At 45.4% G+C, this 21,133-nt stretch overlaps 1 protein-coding gene across 1 annotated transcript in view; it reads right to left on the bottom strand.

The window, feature by feature from the left end:
* The window catches only part of LOC113589248 (cat eye syndrome critical region protein 2), a 33,226-nt gene that overhangs the window by 8,041 nt on the left and 4,052 nt on the right, over positions 1-21,133 (bottom strand). Inside the window, 13 exon segments of the mRNA XM_027028804.2 lie at positions 113-477; positions 975-1,101; positions 1,297-1,388; positions 1,725-1,762; positions 2,223-2,352; positions 3,102-3,255; positions 3,360-3,446; positions 5,301-5,461; positions 5,795-5,853; positions 6,552-6,632; positions 6,757-6,884; positions 7,474-7,657; positions 8,811-8,905. Coding sequence (XP_026884605.2) covers positions 113-477; positions 975-1,101; positions 1,297-1,388; positions 1,725-1,762; positions 2,223-2,352; positions 3,102-3,255; positions 3,360-3,446; positions 5,301-5,461; positions 5,795-5,853; positions 6,552-6,632; positions 6,757-6,884; positions 7,474-7,657; positions 8,811-8,905 — 1,701 coding nt within the window.

Genomic DNA, 21,133 nt, shown 5'->3' with positions numbered 1-21,133 from the left:
AAAATGGCTGCATGGAGGAAAAAAAAATAAAATTTCCTATTCCTTGAAAAGAAAAAAGAAAAAAAGAAAAAAAGTTTCCATTAGAGGGTCAACAGCAGTGACTGGATCTTGCCTGTTGGGCAGGGTGGTACGTAGCAGCCCGTGGGTCATTCCCGGATCGAGACAGAACATTCTGGGTGTGCGAAGACCCGTGGAATGCCGGGGGTAGAGGAGCAAGCTTGGGTCCATTTTCTTGGAGAGAGCTGCCTCCTTTAAAGCTGCTGGGCACTTTACGTTTCTGCACCTGTTCAGTGGCCCGGATCAGGCTCTCGGGCCCAGAGTGCCGGCTGCCCTTGCCCTTCTTCTTCTCCTTGCGCTCACGGTCGTCCTTGGCACTCACATGAAACTCCTCGTCAGTGTCGCCATCCTCAGAGGGGAAGTGTTTCAACAGAGCCCTGCTGAAACAGCGCTCCAGGGACTCCGCCATTATTGTGTACTCTGAGGAAACCACAAAATACACAGACACAACTCATCCATTTAACTTGTCAATGTGAAAACACACAGACACACAAAAAAAACAAAAAACAAAACAAAAAAAAAAACGGGCATGTGCGTGCATGTGCGAGTCTGCGCACGCGTGCACGCACACACCCCTGCTATCCGAGCTGGTCCACTGACCAGGTCACACAGCCACAGTTGACCCCTGACCCTGCAGCCCCCACCAATGGGGGGGTGGGGAGACCATTCTGACAGATGGATGGCTCCACAGAGGGGGGGGGGGGAGAGGGAAGGAATGTCTGTGTAGCGCTGCAGGACCTAGCACACTGGAGGACAGCTCAATCACTCTCCATTAATCACTGTCAGCGGCTGAACACATGCACACACACACTCACACACACTCACACAATTTTAAGCAGTCAGCATTCTTAAAAATCTACATGCTTTTTTTTGGCAATCCATATTCATAATTGTAAAACTATACACAGTGCAGTTACCACTCTCTTCCCCATTGTACTCCAGGCAGTTCTCAAACATGAGCTTCACATCTGCCACAAACTCCTCCTTGGCAACATATTCTCCTTCATTTAGCTTTCTCTCAATGGTGGACAGATCCATTGGAGTCTGGAGGAAGAGGTACATAGGAAAGGAAAGGAAATATTTCCCCAAGAACCATGAACATTCAAAAGAGCCGACTCCAATCCATAAATGTCATCAATACAGACAAGAGTGTTAATGACAACCTAATGATGTAGAGACGATTAAATGCTTCAAGACAAAGGAGTTTGAACGGTCCAGGCAAAAATGACAGACGCCCACCTGAATGATGTCATGATAGTTCGGGGCATAGGATTCATCCACAGGCTCCATGAAGGGCCAGGCATCTTTGTGAGCCTTCAGAGCCTCCAGCACTGAGAGAGGGCAAGAGAGGGAGGGAAAGACAGAACGATAGATGGAGGGGGAAGTGGGGAGAGAGCAGTGGGGGGTCAAGGAGAAAGAGAGAGATATGGGGTAGGACAGAGAGAGAGGGGGGGAGGGGGCAGAGAGAAAAACGGGTTGGACAGAGAGAGGGAGAGACAGGCAGGGGTTAGACAGCGTGAGGGGGAAAGAGAGAGAGAGAGGGAGAGAGAGAGACAGACAAAGTGGGAAGGGGAGTAAAGCAGCATTAGAGCAGAGAAACCTCTGCAGGCGACGAATGAGGAAACGTGTATTGTGCTGATGGCCCAGAGCAGGCCACAGATACCAACCTTTGTACAAAGCGGCATAATCGTCATCAATGTCGTAACTTAAACAGAAAGAGAGAACTGGAAGTGAGGGAACAATGAACCCACTTAGGAGAAAAACAAGTACTCCATATGCACTGGAAAATGAATGCATGATTGGGGTATTTACATTGTAAAATTATAAATTAATAAATATAAAGTGACAGATTAATTCAAAGAACAGAGAGTGTCTCTAGGACAAAAGCATGTCCTAGACCATGGCTCAGGACACAATCCCAATATTCACCAAGATATAAACAGTAATGGTTGCATTTAGCAAAGAACTGTACCAGTGTAAATAATGGGAACAGTATTAAAGAATCCCAACAAATCTCGACTGCTGTGCCACACACATCCAACAGTGCAGTTGCAGTTGTAAATGATGCTCATCTCAAGTTTAAACATGGAGCACGGCGGGGGTGTGATGGCACAGCCGTGTGACTGGCCGTGTGGTAGAGGGGCTGCTGCACAAAGAGCTCTTACAGCTCCTTGGTGTGGCGAGTGCGGTGAACGGGGGAATGAGGCTCCAGGTGGAGCAGCTCGGCAGGAAGCTCCTTCCCCTGTGATAGGAGCCAGGCCCTCTCCTCTCGCTGCTTCCTCCTCCTCGCGCGCTCTGGATGGAGACACACAGACAAACCCCCACATGTGAACACACCCACATAAACACACAAACCTGTCAGCAGGCATACGAACATAATCCTTTCAGCAAAAACACGCGCGCGCACTCGTACGCCCACGCACGCACCACAGCAAGCACGCGCTCGCAAGCACACACCCGCACGCACGCGCCCACACCAATCCTCAACAAACAAAACCCACACGAGTCTCCAAAGCACCTGTTATTTACTTGCTCTGCTCTTGCCAAGTGATTAAGAACCAAGCTAACAAGAGAGGAGTCAAATGAGTGATTCAATGAGCATCTTTAGAAGGCAAACTTGATCAAAAGGCTCGGGTGACAAAGGGCCGAGGTGCTTTCTGTGCTTCTCTGAAAGGCTGCGGGAGGCACACCCTGCTGAGCAGATTAAAGAGGTTTGGGGAAGGATCGGTCAGAGAGCTCCACAGGACCCAGCCTTCATCCATTATATATTAACGAGGAGAGCGGCCCGCCGGCACATCCCCAATCAGGAGTTCATTAAGCCTCTGACAGACGATAGCAGAGTGGAGCGTAGGGAGTTTTAGGTGACGGGCGAGGTTGGGGAGTTTCCGGCCCAGCTTGGCTCTTCGTGCGATTAAACTGGCCTTGTGCTAAAGGCAGGCATGTCAATGCCCCCTGTGCAGACAGGAGAGTACGGGCAGGTATGTGATCCGGCTTCTGGCTGCTCCGGCCTGCGGGAGCACATGAATGCTGGGGTGTGTACGTACCCTCGGCTGCTTTGGCCCGCTCCAGCTCCTCACGCTCTCTCTCCTCTCGGAGGAGCCGCTCCTCTTCCCGCCGCTGCTCTGCAAGGAGAACCTGTCTGTCCAGGTCCTCCTCTCTTTGCTTCAGATCCACCTCATAAATGGCCTTCAGGTTCTCCTATTACACACACACAGTAACAAGACCATTAATTTTCTGACAAGACTTAATATTTAAAATGCATAGGACAGAGTAGTTTTTAGAAGTAGAAGCTTTATAGTTACATCCTCATCTCTGCTGATGCATTTCTCAGACAGGCGCTGGGAGTTACGCACCGGAGGATTCGACAGCTTCTTCTGCTGCTCTCGCTCCTGTGGAGGAATATTCTCGTCAGGACATTCATCTCCCTCTCCCTCTCCCAGGGGAGCACGTTAAGAGTGCCGGGGTGTCAAAGAGGTCACAGGAGTAAAGGCATGCTCTGTCCGAGCTCCCCTTTGTTCACGCCAGCAGGAGGTAAATGTAGACTAACAAATCCATCAATTTTCAAAATGAAATTTTCTACCCATCAACAATGACTTTACTACTCTCTTTTAAAATAACCACAGGCATGTGGAGAGTATTTAAACAAGGCTTAAAAGTTCTCCAAGGCCAAGCTGGATATCCTGCGCACAGCCACTTCAGAATCAAAAAACATCCACTCAGACGTAATAAAACCACCATGCTATGAAAAACAAAACAAGCAAAAAAAAAAAAAAAAAAAAAAAAAAAAAAAAAAAACCACACTAATTTTTCTGTGAACGCACAATTACTAAAGTGATACAGTTCCGGTTTGTATCCAATCAGCTGCAAGTTGCTATCTATCATTTCCCTTTGTACTATTCTGTGCATATGATTCAAAGCCTCCAATCGCTAAACTATGAAATTAATTACAACCAGTAAAGAATGAAGAACTCACACAAACTTTAAGGGTGTGAATGTTGCCTTGCCTTAACTCCTGTGTAAGGCCTATGTGGAAGACAGCAAATACCTTTCCTAGTCAGTCATAGCACTCAGAGAAACCACCGTGAGCACCTTGTTGTGCATGTCAGCCAGGACCTTGGCCTCAGTCACATAGCCCCTCCGCAGATGAGCTCAACCTTGAGCAGACGCTAGGATAGAGCAGTGGGGGGGGGGGGGGTCAGCAAGGCAGGCTGTATCCATGGTGACTGCGGCTCACGGCCGTGACGGCATGGAATGTCATTCAGGCCCTGCCATCATCATCGTCATCATCATCATCATCATCAGTGGAGCAGCGCTTGGTGCATTACCACACAGCACTTACTGCAGCAGGGCGAGTTGGACCACCTCTAGAGTCGCCACTTAAGAGGTCAACAACCCGGCCACACGCCATCAATCACAGGGCTCCGGTGTGCCTCAAGGTGAGAGCCTGCCTCGTGTCACAGGCTGGATGGATTATCTCAAACAGGGCTCTCCGAGTGGGTGTGTGATTGCCCTGTGTCAGGGTTATGAAAGACGGACCACTCTGTCCATCTGTGGTAATTGTGCATATTACTTCTCCATGCATGGCCCACATTTCAGAGGTGAAGGCAAACACATTGGATAGATGACAGCCACTCTACTGCAGTCTGCTAAACATTTTCGCAGCAAGCATGTTTACATCAGGTTAATCAACCTGAGTGAGGCACCTATAGCAACACAGGCATTAATACTCCATTTCCATTAAACACATAAGCAGCAAGTCATCGCAAATTTACTAACTGCCAGCTAAAGTAAAAGGCTAATAGAAACATTCAGATTTGAATAGCAGCTAGTCTTGTTTACTGTCAGTTGCTGATTTTGGGGGAGGTTTGAAAGCAAAATTCCCGTGAAAATCCTCACTCAGCTTGAACACGCCTGAGGAGCTCTGGGAGCAGCTGCTCTGCCCCGCCCCTGCAGATGAGACCAGATGAGACCAGTAGACCCTGCGGCCCCATTCTGGACAAACCAGGCTGGGACATTCTGGGCGAGTGCAGACCAGTTAAACAGCATGCACCTGCATCTACCTTACAAAAAGAAAACTGGTACTGGCAAACCCCGGAGACCATTCACTTCTGCATTTACAGAACCTCATTATCTATGGTGTGATTGTAGAATCTGATCTACTTTAAGGATCTATATGGGTGTTTAAGCCTAGAAACATATCATTTTCTTATGGTGTAAATGTAAATAAAGGAGTGGAGTCTGACCCTGTGTTCAATCATGCTGCTGATCTCAGGCAGGAAGTTCTGGGTGATGATGCGGTACAGGTGGCGGTCCTGAGGAGAGCTTTTGTCCTTAATGCTCTCAGCCAGCCTGGCCCACTGTTCCTCAGTGTCACAAACCAGAGACCAGGCCCCGCGTTCACGCTCTGGCACAGCACACACACACACAACCAGAGAGAGAGCGAGAGAGAGAGCGAGCGAGCGAGAGAGACCTGCCTGAGTCAATTTATCATGGAATTCCACACATTCACAAAATTGTGGGACATCATAAGAAGTTATCTGATAAGAATTCAGAAAGTACTTGAAAAAAGCAGCCAACAACTGGCTATGATCAGCTGCATCACAACCAAACATCTGTCAGCAATAATCGGTCACGATAAAAGCCTAAAGAGAATGAATGCGGGAGTGTTCAGGATTTATGGCCAGCATGTGACTTGAATCACATGCCCAGAGGCCAGCAGGGAGAGACAGTAACTCACCTTTACCCAACTGCACACCCTGCTCTCCATCTTCCTCCACAGTCAGAGCCTCCACCTCACTGGAACACACCACGGAGCAAAGGAGCCATTACATTATATCCTTAGCTTATGCTCTGGCACAGAAGCGCCTTCCCTTTGCTTTTCTTAAGCCACACCAGCCAAAGTGTTTTTCATCATCACAAAATGCTGTTATGAAAAGCATCAAAACACTGTGGTCTCTCTACACACAGGCAGTCAGCGTCTGACGCTACAAAAAGACACACGACTTGGGCTCCAACACCCCTCCTGCTGAATAAAAAAAAACCACAAAGGCAAAGATGTGAACATAGTCATTTCAGTGGTCTTATGTTGTGACTAACGTACTTTCATGTGATCAGTTTTACAGTTTGTGCCAATATCATCCAGGCAGAGCTTGCAAAGGAGTCCCCCTCTGAACTGCATCGCGCCCCCCACCAAGCCTTTGACCAAAGCCCCTCCCTCCTTGTACGTGAAGCACATCACCTGTTTCCATGTGCTGTGTGCACATGCAAAATTGAAACTCTACTAGAGAAATTTATTGAATGGTGAATGCAGCCAGACTGTGTTGAAATTTGAAGTTGCTGATTAGAGAGCAGGACAGAATTTTTTTTTCTGCTTCATTATTTTTTGTATCAGAATGTAAAATAGCTTAGGCAGCTTGTATTTATTTAAAGTGTACCTACATTAAACTCTTTAATGTGTTATAGTAAAAAAAAAAAAAATTTAAAAAAGGCTTTACACAGGTAGGGTCTCCTCAGGCTTTCTCTTCGGTGGTCTTCCTCTGCGTTTCCTCTCTGGTAATTTCATTTCAGAAGTCTCACTGTTATAAAAACAAAATCAAGGACAATGGGGCGCTTTATGAATCTGCACTACCAGATCATTAACACCACACCCACACACAGGTTCATATCAGGGCATCAGAAGTCCCGTCCGCCCATCTGTACCAGAGCTCAGACAGCTTCGTTTTCACAGGCTCTTCTTTGTACATCCGAGTACCGTAAAAGTACCAGTAACGGGCACCATTTCCATCTCGCCCCAGAGGCTCGACGCGCAAACTGTCTGCATCCAGTCCCTAAAGGGAATAGAAGAGCAGTAAAAGACAGGTCAATCAAACTTATAGGCTTGTATCACAACACTGCAGCGCTCTACAGCAAGATGTAATAAACTATCGCCTACACACCTTACAGTAACAGGGCTGAAAAAGGGTTTTCCTAGTAATACATTTGTGCTTTACTTCCAAGTTTCATGATATTGGATTGCTGGCAGTCATTAAGATAGTACTATGTTAGTAATAAAGATAAACAGTGGACAAATGCAATTTGGCTATAAACATAGCAAGTGATTTTCTAATACGGTAAATACAGTAGTGTCTGCAAGTGACCTTTTGAAGTTTCTAAGTTTGTTTTAGAGGCTAGACATGTCATATGTACTTTGACCACTACACAGGAGAAAGGTGAGTGATTCTCCCCCCCCACCCCATAGGAGAAGGCTAAAGTTTCCACATCTTATGCCCGTGTAACATCTTATACTGCAAATCATTAGGCTATATTCCTTTTATGTATATTATTTGGCATGGTGCACCTTTAATCATCAACATGCTTTGAGCACCTTTAATCATATATTATCAACACCTTTACTTGCATGCTCTGTGCGAGTCATACCTTTAGCAGGTCAAAGACATCAGGAGCGTCCAAGCGGTAGTCACATAGCCTGTGGAGGAGCTCGACCTGTGTGCGCACTGTGAGCTCCTCGAAGGAGCCCTCTTTCAGGGGGTTAGGCTTGCCCTCCTCCAGCTCCCAGCGGTAGCTGATGATGTCGTCCAGGTAACCACTGTAGGCCTGAGACCTGGCAGGACACAGAAGATTGCTTAGGCTACTTTAGCTTAGGCTAATTCTTAACTAATAACTTGATGAATAAGAAATGATCCTAAGATTTATTTTTTTTTAAGTGTCAATCCCTATTCAAGTTATTAGTTATGATATTTTCATAAGAAGGATAAAAAAGGGGGGGGGGCATCTGAAAAAGATCTAAACCCACCACAGACATGTTTGTAAGAGAAAATATACAGCAACATACATATATGGCCGAAGTTCCAGGAAGAAGACAGCAACCTTGTCTTTGGCCCTATTATCATGCTTTTGACTGGGCAAACAAACATTAGTTCTGGGTCATGCTGCCTGGACTAACCCAAAAGTGAGAAGAGTTCTAGTTCCTGCCAGGATGCACAGAAACAAGAGGCCAGGCCAGGGGTGACACCCACCGCCGCACGGACAAAAAAGGGAGGTGAAAAAGAAGGGAAGAATGGGCTTATCTGGACAGAGCAGAATGCACTCGCATACAGCTGTGGGCTCCCCACTATCCCATCTCACACGCCATCGCCCCCACCAACCTCCTGATCTGCCGGGAAGCTGAGTGTGTGCGAATAAAAAAGGGCAGCTCTCTGAAAAGGCCAGAGCTCAGTGGCAGCCCCCAGAATGCCTGCGGCTGTCCGTTCTAACAGCCCCCACCCCGCCTCTCTCCTGTTATGAGCACGGCCGAGCAGGATCGTTCCCACCCGCGGCGCACAGTCACCCAGGTGACTAAGGCTGCTCCTGCTGCAGCAATCCAGCCGCCTCAGGGGTCCGGCCAATTCTTCCAGAAATGACTCAGACGCCATCATACGCACTCATTTCGGGAAGTGAGGCCACGCCCCCAGACCTCCAACTGCCTGAGCCAGAGGGCTGCAGCGAAGCGGTCAGAAGGCGCGAATGTAAAACGGCACAGCCAACAAGTGCCAGGAGTGAGTCATGAGCAGATGGTGGCTTAGACTAACTTGCTCTGCGAGCTGCGACACATTCTTGAAGTGCGCTGGTGTGTGTTGTGAAACAATCCACGAACTATCAACCCCTATATCATCTGATGTCTAAAATACAGGCAGAGAGAGAGAGATAGAGAGAGATAGAGATGGTGTGCGAGGCCAGAATGGCAGCCTTGGCCGAGAAAGAGGAGAGCGTCTTACGTGATGTCGTTTCGCTGGTAACATCCCTGCAGCAGACAGCACACGAGGTCGGAGAGGAAGTCTCGGTCCTGGCTCAGCAAGGCATGCTCCAGCTCCTGGCACACAGGGAGGACAGCATGCCAGCTTCACTTTTACAAGCTTACGGGAAAAAAGTCAAATAAAAACAACGGCCCTTTTTAAGCAGAGTGTTTTTACTGAGCAGCTTTGAATAACACTGAATGAGATTAAGATTTTCACATTTCAGTTAGACATCTTCAATGAAACGTAACCTCCCGCAACAAGTCACCAGGAGGGAAGTCCAACCCAGAGGGGGGAGCACAAAGACTAGCCGTAACTAGGACACAGACATCTGGAAGACACACAAACATGACAGAGCACAGGCCCAACTAGTCTTTACCACCTAGTTCCAGGAGCACTCACAAACCTTTAAAATGTTACCATTGGGTTCTGAACTCTAGGAACAAAGCAATGAAATTGGCACTAGTCGCATAATTATTCAGAGTGTCCCCCTGTGAAGCTGGATTCATGAGTTTGGGACCAACTGAGGTGGCAGCATTAAACAGTACCAACACATTACACTTAACGCTAGTTTAAAAGTTTAGCTACTGATCCAACAAGCCACATACAACATTAAACCCGAATCAAAAACGAGTAGTTACAGCTGCTTAAATGGACATTTGTTCGTAACTCGGCATTGATCACACCGCACAGTAATTTTGCTTCCTGCAAAAACCTACCTGTATTTTTGCACACTAAATCGAAATTCAGAATTTCTCCATCACCTATATATTTTTTTTTTATTCAAGTATACCCACAGGTCATTATTTATAGTACGGAGAAGTAATACCAAGGAAAGCAGATCTCTGTTATCAGACTACTGCTACTGACTGCATCCCTTAAAGTATGCTGAAGGGTTAAGATGTCAGAAAAATTTTAAATAACTAATAAATAAATGCATAAAAACACACCTCAAGGTTCTCAGCAAGGCTCACCAAGCATGGAGGTGCAGCTGAGGTTCAAGTTCAACCCTGACCTCTTTCCTGGCCACCATTGTGTGCTGCATGTTCAGGGTTTATGAAGCGGCAGTAAGCAGGAGAGAGGAGGCCAGCGGGGGTAATGGTGAGGAGGGGGCACCCTACCCAGCATGCACAGCTCAGAAGAGAAGCGGGAGATCATGGGGAGTTGAGAGTGCAGATATGTAAATGTGTGTGAACCCGCCTAACCCCAACATGTGACCATTTCATTTAGATGTCCCTTCAGTAACACCACAGCATAACAACCACACTGAGCTTTTAACAGGACTTCTGCTCTCCCAGGCCCTCAGCCAACGCCTAGGTCTCTCTGGCAACAGAGAGCACTTTTCAACTCTGGTAGAAAACATCCTCCCCCTCCCCTTCAACCTCCAGAGCAGAGTGACACTCCAAAATTAACTCAGGGGTGAGGAAGGCAGCCCTCGATTCACCGCAAGATTCGCACAACCTAAGGATTGCTGCCGCTGTCCACAGACACAGAAGGAGCAGGGGGTCGTTAGAGGTCGGCTCGCACGCCTGCCGGCTGCGGAGAGCCACGGAAACCAGTGTCAGCAGGATAAAAGACAGAGAGCGAGAGCACGAGAGAGAGAGAGACTGAACAACAGGATGAGACACATGTTAGTGCTTTGGGGGGGGGGGGGGGGGGGGGCGCAACCCACACACTCCTCATTTCAAGCCCCAACAAAGAAAACGTTGACCGCCTAATGCTTAAATCGCTGACTCCATTACACTTCCTGGGAGGATTTTAATGAGTAATTTAAAGCTATTGATCAGCCTGCTCAGGTGCTCAGCAGAAGGTAAAACGGAGGTGCCAAAACATTTATTGAACGGAGCCGCTGAGGTGGGGCTGAGTTTGATATGTGACAGGCCTGGTTTTGACACGGGCTGTCTATGGCAGCATGGCTCATGGTCCTGCGCTATTGCAGTGGCTCCTTCTGTCAAATCAGATTACAGAACCACGAGGCGTTGTGTCAGAACTTCCTTTGAGGACTGCTCCCTCCAATGATTCTTGAGCACTTCAACGGATCATGTTTGGGTCTAATCCCAACCATTATACCAAATTACTTTTAATGAACATTTTAGTTTGAAGTGGGCCAATTAAGTAGCTAATCTAGAATTCAACTCACAGCATCACAGATCTTTTTCCACATAATGGAACAAATTCAACAAAATTATGAACAGAACTGATGCCCTGAACTGACCGTGAATAGATTCATTCTCTCCAAGTCGCACATGGCAGCCTACGGTAGAGAGCAGATAGGCCTGTCTGGGCCAGGCTGGAGCCTCGAGCTGCCCTGCCCCTTCTGTGAATCCCTCAGATCCTGTGTCACGCTCACACAACTTCCTGGTCCCCTGGCAGCCAGTGGGCTGGAGAGAGCCCATCTATCAGTACAGGCTGCACTTTGATCACACTTCAAACCTGAGTCCGTCTGGGGGGGATTAGCACCACCGCACTTTGCCTTTGATGTGCCATTCAGTGCCTCAGACAGCAAAAGAAGGGGAATTAATGTGGAGTGTATGCCCTTTCTTTCCAAACAGTGCAACTCTCCAGGAGAAAATCTCACACTCCACCTATGCTGGGAAAATGTGAAGTAGTGACGACATCCGAAATATCGAACCCGGCCGCTCAATGCAAAATACTGGCTATACTACGTGAGGTCAGTCAAGACAGAGCAAACGTTTGACTGAAAGCCAACAAATGGTTAACAGGAGACAGAACACACGTCAGAGTGGTGTAAAAAGAAATCTTAGGGCTTCAAATGCACTTTATACACTTTTGAAATTCAACAGAGGAACAGCCATATGCAGTCAAAGGCAAAAGATTTGCAGTGTGATGTCTAAATGCGCTGCACTAAAAGACACAGGAGTTCTCTGACAAGGTCTTGGGGAGCTTTCAGCTCCGCTTTTCTACCAGAGGGGCTGAGACATCCTGATGCTCTTGCCAAAACAAATTCTACAGGAGGCTGATGGCAACCTATCCACCCATTAATTTGTCTGCACTTAAAATGTGGACACATTTGGGAGCTTTGAACTTCCCTATTCTTAAATGTCATCACCCCCATTTTTCTGGTCTACTGACACCACTTTATCCAGAGCCAAACAGCAATCCGACACATTCTGGGCCAAGCCCAGATACTCGACTAACACACCAGTGGCTGCAGATCATATCTGGCACTGTGCTGCCCTGGCTGACAGGAAACATGCCACATTAGGAAACAAAACCCAATGTTTCCTGTAGCATCACGCAACTAATCTGGTATGGTTCCAAGCAACCACCACCAACACATGAACAGCCTAATGGTCACAGAGAGACACAGACTAAATGCAGGCATCAAAGCTCAGCACTTCCACACATCCAGGTGTTCAGTGCAAACCTATTACATGCACAGAATATGAAACATATCCTTTAGGAAACTAAATTTAGTCATTTAAAAGTTGAATTCACTGTTAGCCAGTCAACACAGAATACCCCCACATCTGCCACAGAGCTAGAACACTGGGAATCAGGCTTTGACAAAAGGAAGTTGATATTCTGGAACTGGATGCATCTGATATTCTGATACCTGGTCATCATTTCTAAACTGCTTGTAGCCGAGACCATTTTTCAGAGAGGAGTTTACAACCATACAACAAATAAAGTTATGCCTAGACAGTGCACATCTATGTGAAACATGTAACAAAGACAGTTGCTAAGCAACTACTAAGCAAACTTGGTACTCATATTTACCGCCACAAAATAATCTACACAAATCCAGCAAAATTAGTTTCACTGTCACTGAAATACATAAATTAATTGAATTATATAGTATTCATAAAGCCACACTGACCTCTAAACAATGCAGCATAATAAATAATTAAAAACAGTTACCTTAAACAGTTCTCTCTTACCAAGTCTCTCAATCAGATCTGTATCATTATAGCTAGGCAGCTACAAGGACTGCTATGATGTCTGCATCACAGCCATCTTGTCACTGTGATGTTTAAGGCAGTTACCATAGAAAGATATAGGAGACATTTAGCTTATGACCAGGTGTAAGACCTGCTGGCGCAACTGGCCCCTGATCCATTTAAACTTATTGCACTGTCACAAATAAGTGATTTAGAAGGTTTGGAAAACATTACAACAACAATGTCTCTGCTTTTTTTCTTTTCTTTTTTCTTTTTTAAAATCAATCTTTGGTTAGGTATATTTTATGATGACAAACCTAACTTATTCAGGGCTCCAATTTATCATCACGTCATTTTAATATATGACAGCAAAAAAAAATTAACTTTATTTGCTTGATCTCAAGTTGGCTATGGGCACAAAGACTTACAGACTTATGTAGATTTGGTTTTGTAAAGGACTAAGAAAGGTTTTTGTTGTTCTTTTAAAAATGGGAAGCTTTAAATACTGTCAAAGTTTTGTTTGACAAGATTCCAGCATTTTATACTCACAGAATGGTGAATTCTACAAAATGACAATGATATAAAATATCATTAGCAATAGCATAACTGTTTATTTGTCAGTGACAGAAATCACACTCACTTTTTTCACATCGTAATACATCTGACCTCAGTATTTACAAAACAGTGACTAAGTGGGAAGACCAAAATTCAGAAAACAAAAACTGGTTAACAACTGGTGTCAAACTAGCTGACTCATTTGCAGAAATGTTTTTTTTTTTTTAATCAACAGCGTAACGCTAAATATCCCAACGTAGACCAATCAGCTCCAGAGCATTAAAGCAGTGAAGAAAAGAAGCTGATAAAGCTTTTTCTTCATAGCTTGAATGAGCAACCTCAGAGAGCAGGCAAAATCAAGACATTCCTAGCATTGGTCCTTGATGCACACCAGAGTCTCACCACAGATGGTGGGAGAGCAGTTAACAGCCGTTGCTACTTAAGGGGAGCAACAGAAAGATGGGGGAAGGGCGGGGACATCTCTGCAGTGGAAGGGCTCATCTCCCTTGGCAAAACCTCCCCCTCCTAGCCACACACAAGCTTCACAGTCACATCTCCACACACCACACATTCCCCACATGTCAAACAGACCTTGGCAAAATACACTCACCCAAGCCTAACACACAGCTCTTTCCAGCACACTGGTGTTGGCTTTAACACATTTTACTCAGCACTACAGTTGGTGCAGCGGTCTAAGGGGCTCGGCATTGGTGATTCTGGAAATGAGGAAACGTGAACAGAGACTCCCACAATAATTAAATGTTCACAATACTCATACGATGCGTTCGGTTAGATGGTGTGAGCAGTGCCCTGCCCTGTCCCCAACCTAAAGTTGAAATTAAACCTTCGCCACTGTCTGAAGACAGGCAGTTCCAAAAACGTACAGAGACTCCCTCAGGGACTGTGTGAAGGCACTGAGAACCATATAGTCATTAAGCCACTGCATCTGGCTTAAGAGCTTAACCTTTTCCTCCTGACCACTGACTGACCACTCTTAGATCAGCAGGGCTTAAACATTTATTCTTGTATTTTTGGTAGTGGTTTTACTTTTGGCAGTATAGGATTAAAATGAGTGCTTAAATTCCTTCTTTTAAAGGGGATATAAATTATAGTTTTAGCGTGGCTAATGAGTGAGGAGAACTAGACCTGTCTCAGTGTCAGGTCAGTTGGGACAGCTGGCAAGGGGTGGGTGGTCAGACACTTCCTGGGGTTGAACTCGCTGCTACGACGACTGAGGTTCATTAACTCCAGGAGATGAAGACCCTTCAGCCTACATATCAGGATAGACTAGTAAACATACCCACTTCTTTTCTGCAGTAATAAATCATGCATTAGTTGTCCACCCTACCCATATCTTTTAGAAGATCGACTCGGCCACGGACCCTACTGGGCACGTGCACACATGCATGTTGAATTAACGCTATTGTATGACAAACACAAACACATGTTGCACACGTAGACCAATTTGCAAACACATCAACCCTAGTTATTCATTCGTTTTGTTTATTTGCAAGTTTTAAAAATATATATATGTTTTATAGTGGCCTTTAAAGTTTTTACAAGCAAGCTTTGGCCATGTGTGTTAGTCAGACTTAAAACAATCGTCACAAACTCATTTTTGTATGCCTGCAGCACATTGTGTATTCAAAACAAACACTATTTATAAAACACATTCTAAAAGTTCACTCCCATGTCCCTTTTTTAATCTTATTTACCTCTGCATTCTTTGGCATAGTCCGTCACAGGACACATTACATTCCCACATTAACAACACATTTGTCATCAGTAAAGCACAAAAGTTTGGGCTGACAAACGGCTGCTGCCAATTTAAATGCAATGAAAATGTTGCTTGACCTGGTATTATATTCAGCAAATATGGCACTTCCTTTTTAGATAAAAGCATAAGTAGGCAAGGGGTTGTTAATTTCATATGTTTGGTATATTTGTGTTAACAGCCCAGAAACTGATTCAAACCCAATCTGAGGAAAAGCTATAAAGAGAAAAACTTGCAAAAATATACTATCCTAAACTATCAATCAAGAGTTGGTTACTCCTACAAGCTTGCAACTGTACTGAAAGAATACTGGCAAGAAAAGCCATGGGTAGGTTTGCAAAATGACATCATTTATGATATGCTATCCACACAAAGCATTGAAAAAAACTGCCACTTTTTGACTGAGCTTAAACGCAGACCAACAGGGCAATCTTTTAGGTCTTAAAAAAAGAAAAAGCACAGGTACATTTATTTTGGTAGAAATGAAAACAGAATAATCACGTCTTTATCCTTTAAAAAAAAAAAATCTTAAACCATATAATTAAGTGTTACTGACAATTGAAGCAGAAGATTATGCTATCAAAAATGAGATGCCTTATTACGGTCTAGACATTCTGAATAGGTAAAAAGCGCACCAAGCAACAGGGTAGTACTGGAGGTGTGCTGCTTTTTCAAAAAAAGAAAAGCAGGAATGGTCTAAGGAGGTTTTTGATGGCTTAAATGGTTATCCATATTCAATTTCTCTTTGGATTAAAAGAGAAGCAACAGAAGATGAAAAGGCACTAAAGCTACTGGCAAAGTCACACAGTACTAAACTTTAAAAAACATGGTTCACAAAAGTATGGTAGAAAACAGTAAACCAATCCTCTTTAAAATGTAAAAAAAAAAAAAAAGGGGAGAAAGAATGATGAAGCAAGAAAATGGGCCAACCCAAACATCAGAGGCAGTCTGTGTCTCTCCACAAGCAACTGTTCCCGTGAGCAGATGAGCGAGTCTAGCTGAGTCTTTGTTCTAGAACACTCAGTCAGCCTTTCAAAGCACAGTCACCCAGTGCATCAATACAACCGGCCTGCCTAACACACGCGCACATGCACGCGTGCACGCACACAGACATAAGGGAGCCTGAGCCCATGGAGGAGGAGGTGAGAAAGTGTGTGTGTGTGTGTGTGTGTGTGTGTGTGTGTGTGTGTGTGTGTGTAAGCCTCTGGCACGTACTGCACAGAGCCTGCTCCCCCCTACTCACCAAGACCCAACACCCAGACTCTTAAAAGACTGTGGGCTGACACACTCAGTGTTCCCCACGCCCCTCTTCCTCCACCACTTCCATGGCAGTCAGCTGTCCGAGGCCAGCAAGAGCTTCAATCCAAGGGAACACGCTGCACTTCCCAGCTCTGTCCCAACATGTCCTTGCAGTGTTCTGCCAGAACCAAACGACACGCTGGCTCCGAAGCTCAACATCCACCCCCCTCCACACCCACACGCAAAGCCTGGAGGAACCAGGATCACAACGCCCGGCTGCCCTGGGTCTCAGGTTTCGCTGCAGACAGGCCTGCGCTCGGCAGAGCTCCTGAGAGAGGCAGGCCCACGCTGGGGGTTCGGGAGCAGCCGTGCTCCGGAGACACAGACGGGAGACATAGGGAGAAGCAACAATAGAGGTGGCTGAAACAAACCCCGCGGAGGACATGCCCTGCATACACACTCCCACAACCAGCTCCTCATGTGAAACCATCAGATGCATATACTGCTGCCCTAACCTGTCAATCATGCCTGGGGGAGGGGAGCAGATTATTACAATATAGCTGGATATGGCTGTGAGAAGACTAAGGAGTATAAAGGTATTGTATATATTCTTAAGAAAGGGCAGGTAAGAGTAGTGGTGCTAATACACAGTATAAAAGAGGCTACTGCAGAGGGCACTGGTGGGGATGAGGGTGAGGGCATTCTGCTCTACTTTCTCCATGCAGCTGCAGGCAAAAATACACCAACCAAGAGTGAACCAACACACATCATCGGCTACTGGAAACCTGGCCTGCTGAACCATCACATATTACCTCCACACACACACACACCAAAACAAAAATACAACAAGAGATAGAGTGGACATTACCTGCATGTCACATGCTTACAGACATCCCTCCTGATCAGGAAGCACTTCTGACATAATGTGATGAAATACAACGTGTGTTCTGCTCCATGTCTGTTTCTTAAAGACATCATTTAAAGAAAGGCCTTCCAAAAGCCACACAGTGAACCAAGCTGATGGTCTCAAAGGCTAGTGAATGACCGCTTCGATTGTAGTGCTGGAAGACTGTGTGCAATTTTTATAGGTTCAAGTTGAAACAAGCTCAAAATGAAACTTGTATTGTTCCTCTATGTTTCTCCTTAAAAGAACATAAATTCGAGTAATACAATACCAAGCATACAATTTTAACAATATCCTTTAAAAATATCCTTTAACAGTATCCTACTACAATGAAGAACTTCCAGTACAAGATGAGAAATTGGAGGGTTATTGGCAGAGGACCATTTCCACAACCCTGTACAAGTGGGCAATCAGGTGGAAATATGTCATCCTCACAGCAGTGTCTGTAACAATATTCAGTTAATAGGAGTTTGCAGGTTGGGGCAGAAAAGGGGCCTTGCCATAACATGAGGGCTAACTGTACAAAAAGGCCATAAATAACTGAGCAGAGAGATTGTTTTCCAGTGCTCATCAAAATAAACTATTTACGAATTAACAGGAAGCTGGAAATTAAAGATCTGTCCATCATATATATGTTTAATGGTCAACCAAACGCTCTGTGTTTACATACCCTCTACTGGTCTAAAGCTATCTCTTAATGATCAAATCAACCAGGTATCTCCAACAGATTACAGAAGAGGAAAAAAAAAAAAGAAGAATTTTATATATATATATTATATATTATATATTATATATGAATGAATGAAATGAATGAGAGAGAGAGAGAGATAATGATAACATATCATTTAGCCCTACGTCCCAGATAGTTTAAATAACAAGGTACTCTACAAAGCTGCATTCACCAATCAGCAAGCTAACCACTTCATTTAAAAAGGTACTCCAGAAGATTAAGGCACTTTACTGAGCTCCAATCAGTGGTATATACATCTGCTCGATAAGCAGCAGATTTCAGCAGTAGTACACCTCCACAGCCTGGGAGTGGGAACACAGATCTCAGCAGAGAAATTGCAGAAGCTTGGGCTCACTTCCTCCCACCTACCACAGGAGCCACAAAGAGCAGGTCTTCCGCATTAAACATCCTACTGAGTACAAGCTACACCAACACTGACCCATCAGTAATATTCTACAGTAAACAAATTGTGCAGAAGGCCTACAGAAACATGGATGCCTTGTTTTCATTTCCATCCATCTGCCTTTGAGGGGGGGAGGAAACAGGGGTGGGAGGGGGTGTCTTGTCCTTGACTCCCGTTCTGCCAAGGCCTACCAGACTAAATCTCCCTTTACAATCAGGCCACAGAGAGTCTGGGAGAAAGGGCAGCCCAGATGAGCTGCAGCACCCAGTCAGGAGCACCTCCACCCTCCGGGGGGAAAAAAAGGCCAAGAAAGAAAGAGCCACCATCTGTGATTTAGTCATGGTTATGCCAGCGGGGAGTAACTTGGAGGAGTAGCAGCAGTAGTGTGTGAGAGGAGCATCATAAATGAGGGGCCTATTCAGCACTGGCAACACACACACACACACACACACACACACACTGCTGTAGAGAGCACAGGGCACAAGGGCCATCCTCTGTAGGGCAAGGCGGGGAGACTGAGGAGACAAAGGGACGAGATGCTGATCAGAGGCAATGCAGCTACCTCCAGAAACAACCCAAAGGATGAATACTGTGGCATGAGAAAGCACAGGCCTCAAGTGGTGGTGTACTGCTTCGCAGAGCTGGTTCAGTTTTCACCTGTGCCACGTGGCACCAGAGTGACATGGTGAAGGCTTTGGTCTGAAAGCAAAGTGCTCAAAAAATGTTTTAAGGAAAAGATATTGGGTAAGGGACAAGATCTGTGGGGGCAAAGCTCATGTTCACCAGAGGCAGCTTTAACTCTTGGCAGACCAGCTCTGGTGGTAAATGTGATGTCAGAAAATTACACCATAGAGAATACTTAACAGTATTAGGACGTTCCACAGTTGCCATTTAGGTGACGTAGATAAACTATAGTTCAGTGGATAACCTACTAAAAAAAAAATTTAATAAAATGACATTTTAAATTGTTTCTGTTCATTCTTTAAAAGCCTGATGAAAGCACAGATCACAGGGACAGCACTGACCATGTGGGCGCCAATATTAAGCCACAAGTCTGTCAGAGAAACAAAGACACTCATTATTACTTCAACATCTAATGTAACGCTCAATATCAAAATAGCTGACTTATTTGCTACAAATTTATAATTGTCTTTGCAACAAAATTAAAGAGTGCTCAAACTGAATGCACGTCTTGCGCAGTGCCTAGAACTCTGTGACAGGTGGTGCTGAGCCCCAGTGACTTGACACATAGTGACCCAGTGGCCTTAATTAATGCTTTCTCCATAGCCTTTGTGATCAGTAATAGACAAGTGTTAATTAGGATTTTTTTTTGAGCGACCATAATTATCCACTGATCCAGGTGCGTAATTTTTTACTGACAGGTGTAAATGAGCTACATCCTAGCAAGCCAGTAGCTGAAGTGGTGCAGGGAATAGCCTTTATCTGATCTGGCAGGTAGGCTTCCAGATGCACATGTGGGTAAATGATGGAGAAAACGTGGACTTCAACCTTAAAAACACACAAGTGAACACTGCTTCCCCAAACAGTTACAAAAGCTGAAATAAAAGATTTGTGCAAAATAGAGAGCAAGAGAGAGAGCGAGGATGACATTAATCCTAACTAACATCAACAGCAGCCCCCACATTCTGGCACTGCATTACTGTAAACATCACCATCATTTCACAATGCTAGCAGACCGTCTAGTGTTGTCCAAAGTGCAAAGATACGATTTTTTCCAGTCTGAACTGCTGATTCTCTCAGATAAGAATACAACTGATCATGAGGAAAAATATCAGCATTCAAATCAGCTGTGGGGGCTACGATTATGACCAGAGGAGGAGAAGTACAGTCTGTGTTTCAAACCAAAACTTTATGACTAAATAGTGGTAAGAGTGGGAAAATATCTACACTTCCAAAACATTTTTAACAAATACAGGCCTTGTGGGGCAATTGCTAAAGCAGGTTCGCTCCATAAACTAAATAACTTGAGCTCAAAATGAAGGCTGTCCAACAGAATCAATCCCCCACTTCTCTTCCTATTAAGACAGGACTTCTGGCCTAAATTAATCAGGCTGTGTCACAAATCCAGCATTGTGAAATTTAAGATTGAAGAAAAGATGCGAGGAGCATAATCTCCAATTAAAGTGAGTTTTAGCCCAAGCACCATAGAAGGTGGCCACTGGGCCTCCACATGGCATCATGCACCTAATGAAGACATATGGAAATGGTCATGCGAAAAACCCAAAAGTCATCCACTAAACTCCCCCAGGCTGTGTTTGTGAGGCGTGTGGAGGGGGTGGTGATATGGGGTTTGGGGGGGGGGCGTGAGTTTTGGGGGGGGGGGGGGGGCTATCCAGGAGGATTCGGGGATCTCTTAGCGCCTGGCAGTAGGGGGATTTCAGGGCTCGTTTCACAGCCACAGTGCCAGGAAATCAAGCGTGCTCAGCTCAGACAAAGGGCGAGGAGATAGCCCGGGTGAGTAGGGCACTCTTCCTGCTGAGACTCTCTCTCCTCCAGGCAGGGAGGCAAGGAGCAACGGCAGAGTGGAACTGGGAAACAATGCGCAAGGAGCCAGTTTGAATGCCTGCCAAGCCAAGCCCAAAATAAAGAAAATAAAAAAAATTTAAAAACCTCCCAAAAACCCTCTATTGTCAAGCCACCGGAACCGAGCCCTGAGCCTCAGAAGAAAAGGAGCTGGCCAGCACACACTTGCAACCTGGATCAGTGCGTTTGTAATATCCAGCTAGCACGGTCCCGCTATCCACAAAGACAGTCGCTGAGTGTGAGAGGATCGATTT

This window comes from Electrophorus electricus, chromosome 12 (assembly GCF_013358815.1).
Source record: "Electrophorus electricus isolate fEleEle1 chromosome 12, fEleEle1.pri, whole genome shotgun sequence".
Classification (NCBI taxonomy): domain Eukaryota; kingdom Metazoa; phylum Chordata; class Actinopteri; order Gymnotiformes; family Gymnotidae; genus Electrophorus; species Electrophorus electricus.
The sequence above is the reverse complement of the archived record's forward strand: the minus strand, read 5'-3'. Positions and strand labels throughout refer to the sequence as shown.